Below are 15,432 nucleotides of genomic sequence, written 5' to 3'. Positions count from 1 at the left end.
GAATTTTATCTTTAGACAATTGTTACATTGCAAAATATTAAAGTCAGGAGACAATTGTTGTGTTGCAAAATATTAATGTTGGGAATTAATTAATGGCAGAAAATAGAATTTACAGTGATTATTTAAACTTAAACGTTTAGACCGAGAGAAAGACCTTCCTCCCTCTCTATCCCTTTGCTTTTTGTCTGTTAGTAACGTTCAACGGTCACTCTGTTATAGTGCCACCTGTTTTTGTCACTCAAGTCTATACGTACGGATGTATTAAGACTCTTCTCCGCGTCAGACAGCTATTTAATTCCTCCGGCGAACATGCGCCTAGGGCTGTGAAGTGATTGGACCTATTATCTCTCCTTACATCACATCACCGGACTGAATTTCTTTCCGCTGGATCCAGACTCGCGGGTGATCCGATCTGCCCTACATATCTATATTAGAGCCCGAGATGCTGGGTTGGCCGGCTTAAGAGGCTTCGCAGATTTGGGGCCAACTCTGTTTTGTTAGGTCTGGCCTTGCCCAGAGTAAGGTCAGGGTGGACCCAGCGGTTAACCACTGGGTCATCAGTGGTTATCGGTTGCTTTCTGGAAATAATAAGATAGTGGATTAATGTTGAATTTCACTACTTCTCAAGATATTCAAGATGAAACTCAAGGAGAACAAAAATGATGTCATACTAAATTGAAAATATAGCACAACAAATTATGCTATCTCTTCTCAACCCAAAATTTCTAATCCTGCAATAACAGGTTTGAGAATGAAATAATGGTACAGTACAATCATGCAAATATATCCTCAGTAATGAATGTTTGCTCGTTATTCGACCAAGTTTCGGAAGGGAATTTAAGCTGCTCATAGTTTAGTTGCCTTGAAGCTTCATACAAAGCAATTCCAACACTCACAGACAGATTCAGACATCTAACATATGTTTCAACCATTGGAATCCGAATGGTTCCCCCACCAATGACTTCGTTTTTACAGTCCACCAAGGCCTCGGGTGGTAGGCCACTCGTTTCTGAGCCAAAAATAAGGTAATCACCTCTTCTATAGGAGAATTCCTGCAAATTTTATCCGATGCAAGTTGTAGCATGTTTAGTTTATTGAATGTTGGTTAATTTGCCAGGTTGCAATAAAGAAAGAAAAATTAAGTGGGGCATCACTGGTCGGAATACTATGAGATTCATCGTTAATTAACAACATACAAATTAATTCTAACACCAGAAAGAGATAAAAAGAGATTGCAAACATACTGAATGAGTTGTTGTTCCTCTTTTAGTAAATGCTAACAATCGCTTATCGCCTTCCTGCATCAGAAAAAGGAAAATACATATTAAATCAACAAAAGTTAGTCGTGTTCTAAAGTATCGTTATCAGTCCAAGAATAACCTGTTGCCTGAAGTATTCTCGAAACTCTGTCCAAGAGTCATGAACTTTCACAACTACGTATCTAACCAGAGTTAATTTAAGGCAGGCAATAAAGTATTAGGGGTTGAATCTCAGACAATGAAACACGATAAATGTTAAGAGGGAAAGCTGTAATTTTTCAGTTTATTATGCTGGGTTTTGAAAAAAGCATGAGAGGTGAGCATCTCAAAATCAAACAGGTTCACAAATCAAAACAGAAAAAGGAATACAGTATTTTCTTTGTCCAGGTTTAGAACAGAGGCTGCTAATGTTATGACTTAAGCTTTCAAAGACTAAAAAAGAAAAAAGAAAAGCCTAATGTCTTTGCTTCTTTGATTGTCATATTAAGCAACATGTTATTTTAAACCCAGGCACATATCTTGCTGAACAAAAAACTGTTAGGAGAAATCAGAAAAATAATGGAAAGAATCTCGTATTTCATATGTGAGGATACGGCCAGTAATCCAGTCCTGCGCGCTTTAGTTTTGTACTGTCAACTTGGAATCCCAAGGGCTGAAAGAGGAAGAGATGCACATTAGGCGAAAATATACCACCGAATATGGTGAAGAAGTTCAAAGATACAGGAAAATTATTTAACTCTCTGCTAACATAATTCAGTGATAAAAAATTAAAGAGAATGAGGAATTGAATTATCAGGCAGCAATATTCACCCCAACTAAGTGTAGCCCAACAGCCGATGCTGCACATGTTCTGGCAATGCAACCTGTGTTTCCTGGAATCTGCCAAGGACAAAATAAATATTTCTCAGAATAAGGTTTGGCATACAGGGGCAGTCTGCAGGCCCAAAGAACACATAGAGATGCGAGTGTGTGAGCGTGTGAGTGTGTGTAGTTACAACATGTTAATATCATGTATGATGCATGACTATTTCATTTATCCATAAATACCTAATTTTAAATAGTTTAATTTCCCCAAACTTTCAGCACAGATAAAAGTTAAAATTTACTCCACAACATTCAAACGATAATTGCAAGTAACTTCAATAATCAGTTTATACTAACTGGCAAGAAAGATAGGAGCGGTTCATACTAAAGAAACAAACAGCCAACTACATGCTGGAATTCAAATTCAACCAACCAACCTTCTGTGTTGCAGAGAAGGAAGAAAATGCAGTGGTTGTTTTGGACAAGGAAAATGCAGCAGGAATATTAACTGAGATGGTTTTTACTTAACCTCCAACCAGACAGTATCCTTTAATTGGCTTCCCAAATAGACCCAACTGAACCAAGCATGCAGAATCTTGATTATACTACAGCCTAAAGCTAATGGTCTCAAATCCATGCCATTTCTCTCAAATAAACAACTTGAACATTCTAATGATACACATACACGGGCTTTAACATGTGTGCCTTTTGGGAAACAACAGTATTCTGAAATCATTATGACATTCAATCTTAGATCAATAATCAAATGGCTTCAAATTAGTTCCACCAACACAGAACATAAAGATTATACTTTTTCCCCCAATTTTTTTCCTAATTCAGTAACATTTATCAAATTGTAAACAAGCCATTTGTAATATAAAATATTAAATTCACATTAGAAAGCGAGAAGCAAGCTTCAATCAATCAACTTGAACAATAAAAATCTAACTCAAGCACCAAAACCAATATAGTTACCCAATTCAAACATAACCAATGCTGAATTTAAAACTGAAACAAAAAATTTTGAACCTTTTAAAGCTTAAACTATGGATGATACCTGAGGAGAAACTAATACCACTTGAAGAAACTTATTTCGCGGGACTTCACTAACAGCCTCGCCTACTCCATTGGGCAAAGAATTCCCATTTCCTCTTTCAGCTACAAACACAAGAGAAAACTAGTAAACAACCCAGAAAAAAGATCAAACAGATACTTTTACACATGTGTATTCTCAAACGGAAAGATGGATTATTACACACAGAACAGAGAGGAGAGAAGCGTTGAGAGAAAGAAAGGGAGGAGAAGAAATGCCTCTTCCTGAATTGGGTTAAGTAGAAAGGACGCAAAAGAAGGGTTCTTGAACGCAAATGGAACGGTAAAGGGCTTATGGCGTTTAGGGTTCTTAAGCTACAGGCAGAGTCCATCAAAATCCGTTGGTGAGTTGCAGTTGGGTTGGCTTGGTTCTATTGATGTTGTTTGATGCTATTGCCATTTGGTCCTTTTTATTTCTATAATTGTAGTATAGACTATTTTTCATTGCATTGTAGCCCTTGCAATTTTTGAATTAGATTATCATATTTAAGTCTTTACGTAGTATTAGTTTATTTTTTAATTTTAAAAAATAATTCTTAGCACAAGAAATTGGAATTAAAAGAAAATATAATGTTAAAAAACTAGTGATTAAAACAATCATTACTATGGAGGAAATTAAAGTGTTATTTTTACAAAAAAATTTTCAATAATTATTATTTTATATATTTTTTTTCAACAATGAACATAAAAATAGTTATTGATACAAATCCAATATAGATAAAATCAGCTGAAATAGCTGTCTCTCGTGGGTGAATATTCGGTCTATTCAGTTTAAAACCGAATTGAATTAAATAAATTGAAAATTAAAATTTTAGTATTTATAAAAATCGAATCGAACTAATTTTGATTAGAAATTAAATCAAATCAAATCAGTTTGATTCAATTCGATTCGATTCGATTTGATGAATTTTAATTTTTAATAAATTTTTTATTTTTTTATAGTATTTTAAAATTTAATTAAAATATTTTAATTTTAATATGATTTAATTTTTATATATTATTAAAAATCATATATTATTATCACTAATAAGTTCAGTTTGATTTTTTTTAATTTTTTTATTAAAATCAAACCAAACTAAAATAATCGAAATTAAAAATCGAACCAAATCGAATTAAATAAAAAATCAAACTAAATTTTTAAATTAATTTAATTTAATCGATTTTTTCAGTTTGAGTCGAATATTAATCAGCCCTGACTGTTAGAACCACAGCAAGCAAGGTCGTTGCTTCCACTTGTGGCCTTTTTCGACCGCCTTGACACCTTAATATAAAGGAATCTTCTTCTCTTTGTGTATATGGACATTAGGTAAATTGAAAGGAATTAAACCATTAAATCAAAATGGGAAACTATAAGAAATACCTTATAGAAATTTGAATTATGTGAATTTGAAATATAATTATATGTCACTTGTATAAAAAAATATAATATACATGTATATTTTAAGTTTATTATAAATTGAAAATACTTAAAATTTACAACCATTTTATATTTAATTATTGTAATTGAATTCACATAGATTTTTTTTTTTTGAAATGGGAATTCACATAGACTTAATTAGTCAATTTACATGATATATGTATTTATTCATCAAATGATTTGTCTAATAATTTATCAATGTCTAAAAGCAAACAGTGGATAGATCATTCACTTTACTCTCTAGTTTTATCTAGAAAGAGTTTTTCATATTTTCTTTATTTATAGGGTTAGACTTCATTGGTGTTGAGTACTATCAACTTTCCTTGTTCCTAATTTTCTACTAGTGTGTGGGTTTCCCTCTTTCCTTTCATTGAAGTTGTATGCATATTTTTTTTAAATTTTTTTTAGGTTTTGGTGCAAATGTTGAGTTTTGATAGAGAGAGACTTCCCATGTAAATTTACAATTTTTTTTTGCTTTATTCTCATTTATGGAAGTGCTCAAAATAGTTAGTTTATCGACTTTGTTGCGTAAAAGATTTTCCTATTTTTCAAGCTCTAAGCATCTTTGGAGTCTTCAACGGTTGATTTTTAAAGAATAAAACAGTCAAGAATTTTGCTTAAGAACTTTTCCAACATCCCTAATAGGACTAAGCTTGTCATAATCTACCTTAACTAAATTGGTTTGAGTATGATTAGATTTGCTATGAGAGCACTTGTTTTTCCTTATTTTTAGTACATAAGTAGTCATATCTAGCGGTGTAAAGTGAAATTATCTCTTCATAGCTCCAACGAATTTGATTTCTCCAAAAAATCTAGTTTTCTTCTTTTTTTTTTATTTAAATAAAAATTGAACCTCTCTTTGAAACTTCTAGAGAGAGAATTTTTTGGTTCTTTTTTCTTCTTTTTCTTTTTGGGGCGTTGTCCATTCCTCTTACCGTTGGTGTACAACCATCCTATACCCCTCTAGGTCGGGGGATTGTTTCCTTCCCTCATCCAATGGTGGGTTTAGTCCCTCCTCCCTCTGGCGAAATTGTGGATAAATAAAATTTTCCTTTGTTTTTTCTTAAATCCATGCTCATGGTAGGAATATGGATTTCTTTAGTGTTGTTTCTTTAGTTTTTTATTGGGTTGGTGTCCAGATTTGCTCTGGTTTTTATGAGCTTTTCATCGTTGATTATGGTATTACAATTTGCTGGTTATCTTCTTTGTTATGATGGAGTTTTGATTTTTATAGCCCTCAGTAACCCTAGAGTCATATAGCCATCCTTCTTGTCGGCCAACTCTTAAGGACCATGATGTACAATGGCTCTGTTTGGGGGCTTTATCGTAGCCCAATAGTATTTTATCAGAAATACCTTAGTTCTGGGGTTTGGTTCGCTTTACAATGGAAAGATGTTATGCATGTAACCACTTTCATTATTCTTCAATACATCTAAGTCCAATTTTTGGCACAATTGAGTGAAGTGGTCCTTTTCTCAGATTTTGGTACCATGTCTTTCTCCTCTACAACTTTCTTTTCTCGGTTTAGGTGCTTCAATTTTATTTTTCTTTATTGTTTGCTTGAGTTAAATATATTGTGGATTTATCTTAGTTGATCTGTGGAAGCTGGGTGTTGAGGCTCAAGTTCCTATGACGATCCGATGTTATGTGGACTTGGCTTTTGACGAGTGGGCTAGGTCGGCTTTGAACATTTTTTTATTATGTATCTAGTTTTTGCTGGTTTTTAAGTCCAATTTAGATTGTAATAGGCCGATTTACTGTAACCAACGATATATCTCTTGATTATTGTTGGCGAAATATATATATATTTCTTGAACATGCATTGCAATACATTTAAAAGGAATTCAAAACCTATCAACCCAAAAGCATAAACCTAAATACAGGCCATGAGAACAAAACACAAACCCACCAACAGAAACTACAATCGAGCTATCACCGATCGATTTGCCACCTCCACAAACCACCGCTGAGTTATCACCGACCATTCGCCACCTCTACAAACCACCAAACACAAATAGGAGAAATCTAAAAAATTGAAAAAAATAAAAAATATATATATAAAGAAAGGAACCTCAGAATCACTCTACCCAATAACAGATCTGAGCCAAAGAAACTACCAACAACCAAAATAAAATAAGTATCAGAACTAAAGTTTAAAATTTCAAATCCACACAAAAGAGAGCTACACCACATAGCTCATGGATCAATAGAGCCCTTGGGAATAGAGATAAGACGTAACAGTGCAATTCAAAATTCGACAGCAATAAAATCCCCCTTTGAGCATAGATAAAAACCAAAACCACATTTAAAGACCACAAAAACAAATATTTGAAGAAAATATCCAAAAAAAAACTACAAAACTAAAGAAAATAAAACGAAAGAGCACCGAATGAACAGAAAAAGCTGAGACTACTACTCCGCCGGGTATCGAACGCACCGCTCCTCACGCTCAGTCACTTTCTTTCTCTTTTTTTTTTTCCTCTCTTCTTATACTTCTCAATCACTGGCGATATACACGTACAAGGTTTTCTCCAATCTGTCAGGTTATTAGGTTATGGCTTTGGGCTTTTCTTATAATACTAAATCTCTGGATACAGTGTAAAGCCCATGTTGTTCGGTGAAATGAGTGAATAGTATCTTTGACCAAAATAAAATGTCTAGGGGCAAACATAAATTTTCCAAGAGGGCAACACTGCAAATTTTGCGATATCAAAGTAACCTCCACGGACACGGGTTTAATAAAGCCCGCACGCATTCTCTCCCTCCTCTCCCTCCCCTCAACGGAGACGGTAAAAATATAGAGGTCTGGGATTAGCCCATTCTCTTCTTTGAATCCCTATCCATCCCAGTTATCTGCTCGAGCAACTATTAAAAAACTACGAATTGCCGGTCTAGATCATCTTTCAGTTCATCAATCAGGTACTATTTTTCGGAAATTTGATTTTATGAGATTTGTGTTTTTTTCTGTTTTTGTTTGTGTTGCAAAGGTTTTGAATTGGTTTTGTTTTGTGGATCTGCTATAATGTTAAGAGGAATTGATTGAATTGTGTGACAAAGAAAAAGAGATTGAGGTTTGTCGGCTAGTGTTAGGGATTGTTTATAGCTACGCGATGATTGAAAGGTTTTCGTTGTTAAGTCCCATCTCGATTGAAGGATGTGCTTAAAACATTAATTTTTTTCCTGGGGAAAGGAAATTGTTTCATTGGGCTATTATTGTTTAGGGTAAAGAGGGATTTTGGCGGTGGAATGCAATACTCCGTTATGGCTTGTGAATGATTAGTTTGATATTCTGACTGCTTGATTATTTTTGATGTTATGAAGTCAAGCATTCAACTTTCCACCACCCCAACCCCCCTCTTAATTTAATTTTTTTCTTTATCGATTGTCGCTAAAACCAACGAGTTTGGAGTTGTGCAACTTTAGAGGTTTAAATAAGTTTATTCTCCCTGCTAAGTTTGAATCTATTATTGTGCTGCAAATGGAATTGCTAATCTGAGATTAGGATTTGGGTGTTCTATCGGTGGTGAAACTATGTCTGCGGTGGTTGATTACCAGACCCCTCCATCCACTTATGCCTATCACTTTTAGAAGAAGTTGTTTTGTTCCAAAATTATATGTCCTTTTAAAAATATTGAGGAGTATAAGTTATTCTTTTTCCAATTCGACTTTTATCTCTCCTAAACAAAATAACTTTTTTTTTTATATATATATTTTTCTAAAACTTATCACTCTCATTTATTTCTCTCTTAATTATGTCACTTTTTTAGTAGTAGATTAATAAAAAGAGGACTATTGAGGTTGCAGTAATTAAGTGAGGTAAAGGTAATGTAGTCAAATTAAGGGGTAGTTTATTATAATTGCAAGTGATTTAATTGCTTTCTTAATTATCATGCAACGACCTTAAACCACATATAAAAGTGGACCAAGGAAGCAGTTGCTTTCACTTTCTATAATATTTTGTGTTTTGTGGAGTTTATGACCACTGTTAATGTGAAGCTCATAGTCATAAAGATCAGCCAGAAGATTTATGTCTAAATAGCTTGAAAGCTTATTTTGAACAGTGGCCTCCTGTAGACAGCTTAAGCATATTTCACTTTCTGGAAATGGATAAAGAAGCACCTTCTAGTCTTTTTGTTAATGATGGTTCATTCATGGAGAGGTTCAAACAACTTCAGCAAGAGAATGGAAAGGACCAAGAGAAGGATAAAGGTGCTGTAGAGAAGGAATCTAAACCAAAAACAATCATTTCAGGGACGCCAATTCCTAAGCCTTCTACTGGTAAAATAACTATGCAATTAAAGAGTAATAGTGCAAGCAAGACCCCTCAGCTTCCTACTGGTGGAAAACTTGCATTCAGCTTGAAACAGAAGTCAAAAATTGTGGCTCCTCCTGTTAAGTTGGGTGAAGATGAGGAGGATGAAGATGAAACAGATGCTGGGAGTGTTTCAGTTGATACATCAGCAAAACGACAGAAGTTGGGTGAACTGGATGCCCCTGAAAAATCAAAACAAGTGGATGTTGGTAATTTCTGCTTAACAGATATCCTTTTCCCCATCCTCTTTTGGTTGTGGTTGCAATTGAAGTTTGCTGTACTTGTGGATCTTTTGAGTATTCTGCTTCCTGAGTTAAGGGATATCAATAAAGCTCTTCCAATTTTGCACTTACGTTGATTTTTTGATGACTTCTATTTTCTTCCTATCCAATATGACTCATGCAGCCTCTCTATCACTTCAATCCACAATTGGTTAGAATAAATGTGTTGATTCCTGTTTTTACGCTAGAAATGCATGATTTTGTCCTGAACTATTGTTTTGCTGATGTTGTGTTATTACAGTCATGATTCTTTGCATTATCTCTTCTCAGCTTGTTTCTGGTGAAGCAGATGATGGGGCTAAATCAAATGATTTTGCCCAATTATCTGCTTAAAGAAGATTGAGTGCTGGACTATTTGTGCTTAACCATTTGACAGTTTCTATTGTCCTTCGCCTTGGATGGTTGCATCTCTTCTCAAAGAAAATAGTAATAATAATGAGTTTTGAACCAATAAAATTAGTCCCCTTCTTTAAGTCTGATCTAAGAAATAACTGGACATGTCTACTCTGTTCCTGAATGGACAAATGAAGAGGACAAAACATTCTTGAATATTTCTTGTCTGATGAATGCAGCTTATACCCTATGTATCAATCAACATTGGTCGAAAGAGATGTTCAATGAAAGATTTGGCATATGTGGCACGCTGCTACAAGAGTAATTTGAATTCTCTTGTTGCTCTTGGTATTAATCAGTTTTATAAGTGATGTGCAGCACCACCTTCCCCAAGTGATCCTACAGTGAAGAAAGTTGCAGACAAACTGGCAAGTTTTGTTGCCAAAAATGGAAGGCAATTTGAGCATATCACACGGCAGAAGAACCCAGGGGACACACCATTTACGTATGTTTTGTATGATATCAATTTATGCATTAATCTTTCTTGAATGTCATTGCATACTTTTCTGTTGATTCAAGCTGCGCCCATCAAACTTGCATAATTATTTATTTGTGGTGTTGCATTTTCTTCAGATTTCTATTTGACAAGACTTGCTCAGACTACAAATACTATGAGTTTCGGCTTGCTGAAGAGGAGAGGGCTCTTTCACAGACCAAGTATACTGAAATCTCTCCTGGTGGTGTGTACTTGGATCACTGTTTTTGTATTTTATTATATTCACTGGTCCCTGCACAGTTCCTTTTCATGGAAACAGAGGAAATATGCTTTGTCATGTCTCATGGGCCTTTTAGAGTAATATTATTTACTTGATTTAATTATGATTCTTTTGGTGTCTTGTTCCTATTCCTTTTCCAATTGTCTATTTTTTTACTTTTATTTGTGTATGACCCTGTTTCTACACTTGTTTCTTTATTGCTACTAAAGGTTAGACCATATGGAGCTTCAAGAATTCTGTGTATTGGGTGCATGTGTTTTCTTTTTCTTCTTTTTACTCTTTAACATGTTTGTCTCAGCTTCTGAATGTTTAACATCTTAAAGTGCATATTGCAAGTATATTTCAAAGGTGCATGAAGAAAAAATTTGGCCCCAAGTGGAATGTACTGGAGCGGAAAAAGATCATTAAACTGGACCCAAGTAGTTTGGAATGAGCCTCATTTGATAGATTTGCTTGTCTGTGTAATGTTATGGCTTCTGTGATGAGGGAACAAAAAAAATTCCATTTGTAGGATAAAGACAGAGAAACATTTTAGTTTTGTATGCTGAAAATCTCCATTTAGTTTGCCCCATTTAAAGTTTGTTCAGTTGAATTTTCTCCATCTTTACAGTTAAATTTGAATGTTAAAAATTTTGTCTGCCCAGGTGCTACAAGTTCTTTAGCTTCTAAATCCACAGGCAGTTCTCAAAGGTTGCATCAGCAGCAACTAAATTACCAAATCCCCACCTCAGCTCTGTATGACGTCACAGATGAGCTTGGGGGTCCATTCACTTCAGCACAAACAGCATCAGCAGGAAGAACTGGTAAAAGCATATAGCTACATCATCTATTTATGGGGTTTGCATGAGAGTTTTGTTCAATTGCTTTGCCATGGACAAAAACTGTTATTCTCTTCTTTTTCCACTAGACATGTTATGTAACAAAAATCCTTGTAGTTAATATCATATGAATCTGCAGAACTGCACCTGTTCTGCAGCTTCCCTCTTGGGTCCGTTCATATCCTCTGAACTTTGTCTGTTTAGTAAATCTTGTCCCTTTATTTTTTCCAAATGGGTCCTGCGACAGATTTTGTTTCTCATTTTCTACTCAAGAAAATGGACTGAAATCAAAGCTCTGTTAATTCTGCGGACCTTATGAATCAGTTATCTGTTTTGCCAAGCTTACTGTTGGATTCACTTTGTATGATGCAGCTGCAGGTGAATCTAGTGCTTCTGGAGGTACAGATCCCATAGCAATGATGGAATTCTACATGAAGAAGGCGGCTCAAGAAGAGAAAAGGAGACAGCCTAAACAGTCAAAAGATGAAATGCCCCCACCTTCTTCCCTTCAAGGTTAATATATACTTCTGGTTTTTTGTTGGCAGGAAAACCCTGGTCTCTCCATGGTGATTTTTACGATGGACTTTCTGTATTTTCTTGGTGCAGGAGCTCCATCAAAAAGAGGTCATCACATGGGTGACTACATTCCACAAGAAGAACTTGAGAAATTCTTGGCTTCCTGTAATGATGCAACTGCACATCGTGCTGCTAAAGAGACAGCTGAAAGGTCAAAAATCCAGGCTGATAATGTTGGGCATAAACTTCTGTCCAAAATGGGTTGGAAAGAAGGTTCTCTCTCTCTCTCTCTCTCTCTCTCAGTATTTATCATATGGATGTTACTCCGTCTTTCTAGTGAACCATGTCCTGTGCAGATATGTTCCTACAAGTACATACGCATACAAAATTATTATAGGGAAGCTATGATTATGGTCCTGATTCCTGGCAGAATTCCTCACTTTGTGTTGCAATTTATAATGCTTTTGAGCATTTTGCAGCAATTATTGGCTCTTCATTCAGGATTGCTTATTTTGTGCAAATTGAACAAACCATGGAAGTAATTAATAAAGCAATTTTGTGTGAGCTTAATAGAGAGGGTTAGAAGGAGGTTTAGATGCTTTTTAGGCAAATTACCATCTGCTTAACATAGATGATTAATTTGGGGGGGGGGGGGGTGTGTGGCTTTCAGGTGAGGGTCTTGGGAGCTCCAGAAATGGCATGGCAGATCCCATCATGGCTGGTAATGTAAAGAAGGACAACCTGGGTGTTGGTGCTCACCAGCCTGGGGAGGTGACTTCTGAAGATGATATATATGAACAGTATAAGAAGCGAATGATGCTTGGTTACCGTTACAGGCCCAATCCTCTGGTACTGTATCTGACATGTTATTTTCCTTGTCATAAGTTTTTTCTTCTCATTTTCCTTTCTGTGTTTGATAACACTTGTCTTGAACTTGCAACGTTTAATTGTGGTCTCTTGTTTCTTCTGTACAGAACAACCCTCGAAAAGCATATTACTGACGAATCCCACTTGAGCTAGTTGTTTATCAGGACCTGTATTTGGAAAAATAAATAGGGATTGGAACTACTTATCTTAGTTTATGAAGAAAAGATTAAATTTGTATTCTATGCTTGGTATTTTGTGAAAATTGGTGTTCAATGACAAGTTATTCGTTTGTTTTTCATATAGAATACATGCTAAGGAATGTCATCATGCTGATGAGTCCTTGAGCTGCCACCCAGCCTAGTATTTTGCATGACAGACGCAAGAGAATTTTTTCTTTTTTTAAACTATAGGTGTAGTTTTCTGAAATCAATTAAATTAAATCATTTCACCCTTTAATTTAGGGTGAACTATAAAAATGGTTTTAGTTAATATCATTACTAAGTAATAATTTGATATTTTCATCAAACTTAAATTTTGATATTTAAAAAAAAAAATCAAAATATTCTTATATAAGGGATGTTTTAGTATATTGTTTGGTGGATGAAAATATTAATAATGGTAAAATTTAGAGAGTAAATATTCATTTATTTGAAAATTGATTAATAGATATGCTAGGGTTTGCATAGATATTAAAGTGTCTAATACATTTGAAAATCACCCAAAAATAAATTGAAAGTAAACTAAATTGATAATTTCGGTGAAAACTGAATTTATTTGATTTAAAAAAATAAAAATAAAAATTCAACCATTCAATTTAACCCAATTGGGTATAATCAAAATGGACCGAAAGTTGAAATGAGGGATCTTACTGGTAGTCCCTTTAAACCATGTAATTTTATGATTAGAATTAGGTAGAACCGAACCAATCAACTGAAAATTTCACGCGAATTCAGGAGAACAAGAGAAAGGTTGTCCTGAAAGCATCTTGTCTGTTAATGATGCTGAAGTTTCAGAGATACATATATTCAACAAGACATCATCATATTCATATTCATATTCATATTCATATTCATATTCCATCTCCAAATTATGATATCTAAAGAAGGGATACATGAGAATCCAAGCAGTGAATCCTTATCAGCATATTATTATTATTATTATTATTATGTAGGCAGACATGACAGGAATCCTTGTACTTTTGAAATAATTCCAGTGTTTAAAATTGTAAAGCTAGCTGTTTAAACACTGTGATTAATACAATAATAATACCTCAGATGTTGCTGTGGAAATCAAATGCTTGGCAGAAATTAGTTTCACGTGTCTCTGATACTTTATTAGACTTTTGAAGGTTGAAAGGTTGTCTTTTCTTTATTTTCTTGTCTCTGATTCTCCCATTTTCCCATTACAGAATCTGATTCCTTCGACATGCTCCATTGTTGTTCTCAGACTTGCAACACATTAACCTCTGTTTTTATGCAGTTCAAAGAAAATATATTGATGGATGTATTTACATAATTTTCTTATCACAAGTGCTTGGTTGCTTTTTTTTTTTTCTGATATCATTTATTGGGTATCAAATTGGATAAGTATGGAACAAATTACCCTTTTCATTTAAATTTTAAATTTGTTATATATATATATATTTTTTTATTTTTTTATTTTTTTTTCTTGAAATAGAGGAACACTCTATAACTTTTGAAAGGTCAATTCATGGCAAAACTGTTCCTCAGATAGCCATTGGAAAGAGAATCAAATATTTCTAAAAAAAATTCCTTTCTATCTATTGGTGCTCCTTTGCATATGCCATTCCATTTTTCAAAACATGCTAAGGTGGTTTTTAAAAATATCAAAGAATTCAATATCACAACAAAAGGTTTTTTTTTTTTCAAATAAAAACAAAAACTTAATTGATTTATTTTTAATTAAATATTTTTAAGTAATAAAATATAATTGAACATAAAAATTATAACTAAATTAGATTTAAAATGAAAAAACAAAAAAAAATATATTTTTTAAATTAAATAATTGAATTTTTCTATTTTTATAAATTTAATTATTTTAAATATAAAATTTAGAGAAAAAAGGAGAGTGGAAGGTGATGTTGGAGTCCATTTTTAATTATTTGTGTTTAAAATAAAAGTAATTAAGCTTAAAAGTGAATCCATCCCATATCAATCCAAGATTATATAGCAAATCAAATCTTACTAAACAACAACATAAACTAAGTAACCACTAATCAAAAGCCTTGCTTTGAGATAAGACTATACTCTATGCTTTATTTTTTTTTAATTTAATTTATTTCTCTCTTATAAACTAATAAATTCTATTGGGTATAATCCCATTTTACAGTTGTCCATTAGGTCATGGATTAACCTTTTCCATTATTTTTTCATAACAAAATGAAAAATTATTCTTTAATTTTTAATATATATAAATTAATTAGTTAATTTCTCAATTTTAAAAAGAGATTTATAATTTAAACTCTGAATATTATTATTATTATTATTTTTCTCTGTTAATGAAATAGTATTTCCGTTTATTTCTGCCGTTAAAAATATAATAAAAGACTAAATTACTCTCTCTCTCTTCTCCTCCTCCCTCTTTAAAGAGGAGAAAAAAGAGTTGATTCTTCTTCTTTCTCTTCTGTTTTTATTATCATTATCTTCTTCTCTTTTTTCTTTATTTTTTTTTATTTTCTTTTTCTTCATCATCTTTTTTTTCTTTTTCTTTTTTAAGGAGAAGGAGAAGATTATTTCATTGACGGGAGAAATGATAACAACGTTTTCATAGATATAAAAAAAGATAAGAACGTTTTAATAGATTTTTGAAAATATAGGAATCTATTTGTTAATAATAGTAATATTTAGAGACTAAATAAATGTTTTATTTGAGGGCAAAATTGGATTCTAAAAAAAATGACAGAAATACTATTTTATTAATAAGGAGAAAAAATATTC

General features: G+C 33.3%; 2 protein-coding genes across 3 annotated transcripts; one reads left to right on the top strand and one right to left on the bottom strand.

Moving 5' to 3' along the window:
* Positions 1-650: 650 nt before the first annotated feature.
* Positions 651-3,534, bottom strand: LOC110618704 (putative tRNA (cytidine(34)-2'-O)-methyltransferase). The gene is made up of 7 exons (XM_021761918.2): positions 3,319-3,534; positions 3,121-3,221; positions 2,070-2,138; positions 1,853-1,911; positions 1,381-1,441; positions 1,245-1,298; positions 651-1,052 (listed from the first exon to the last, which is right to left on the bottom strand). Exons 1-7 carry the CDS (start codon positions 3,485-3,487, stop codon positions 774-776), a joined length of 792 nt encoding a protein of 263 aa, XP_021617610.1. The 5' UTR covers positions 3,488-3,534; the 3' UTR covers positions 651-773.
* A 3,663-nt stretch (positions 3,535-7,197) lies between these two features.
* On the top strand, positions 7,198-12,773 carry LOC110619188 (SURP and G-patch domain-containing protein 1-like protein). 2 transcript variants are annotated; one of them, XM_021762462.2, is made up of 9 exons: positions 7,198-7,491; positions 8,647-9,093; positions 9,877-10,003; positions 10,132-10,238; positions 10,919-11,077; positions 11,465-11,605; positions 11,699-11,881; positions 12,279-12,457; positions 12,583-12,773. In XM_021762462.2, the coding sequence occupies exons 2-9, from the start codon at positions 8,676-8,678 to the stop codon at positions 12,607-12,609; spliced, it is 1,341 nt and encodes a 446-aa protein (XP_021618154.1). In that variant the 5' UTR covers positions 7,198-7,491; positions 8,647-8,675; the 3' UTR covers positions 12,610-12,773. The 2 variants fall into 2 exon arrangements, with proteins under 2 accessions (XP_021618154.1, XP_021618153.1); XM_021762461.2 differs by lacking the exon at positions 7,198-7,491 and having other exon boundaries at positions 8,634-9,093.
* Positions 12,774-15,432: the final 2,659 nt, after the last annotated feature.

Source organism: Manihot esculenta, chromosome 7 (genome assembly GCF_001659605.2).
Source record: "Manihot esculenta cultivar AM560-2 chromosome 7, M.esculenta_v8, whole genome shotgun sequence".
Taxonomy (NCBI): domain Eukaryota; kingdom Viridiplantae; phylum Streptophyta; class Magnoliopsida; order Malpighiales; family Euphorbiaceae; genus Manihot; species Manihot esculenta.
Note: the sequence above shows the minus strand (reverse complement) of the source record. Positions and strands in the feature narration are given on the sequence as shown.

What these genes read in the sequence shown, in the direction of transcription:
- LOC110618704 (XM_021761918.2), bottom strand. Translation starts at nt 3,487, where the DNA reads ATGGACTCTGCCTGTAGCTTAAGAACCCTAAACGCCATAAGCCCTTTA. An exon ending in TTGGGCTACACTTAGTTGGG is followed by an intron (nt 1,912 to 2,069) that starts GTGAATATTGCT and finishes TTCCTCTTTCAG; the next exon opens with CCCTTGGGATTCCAAGTTGA. An exon ending in GAGAATACTTCAGGCAACAG is followed by an intron (nt 1,299 to 1,380) that starts GTTATTCTTGGA and finishes TTTCTGATGCAG; the next exon opens with GAAGGCGATAAGCGATTGTT.
- LOC110619188 (XM_021762462.2), top strand. Translation starts at nt 8,676, where the DNA reads ATGGATAAAGAAGCACCTTCTAGTCTTTTTGTTAATGATGGTTCATTC. An exon ending in ATCAAAACAAGTGGATGTTG is followed by an intron (nt 9,094 to 9,876) that starts GTAATTTCTGCT and finishes AGTGATGTGCAG; the next exon opens with CACCACCTTCCCCAAGTGAT. An exon ending in CCAGGGGACACACCATTTAC is followed by an intron (nt 10,004 to 10,131) that starts GTATGTTTTGTA and finishes CATTTTCTTCAG; the next exon opens with ATTTCTATTTGACAAGACTT.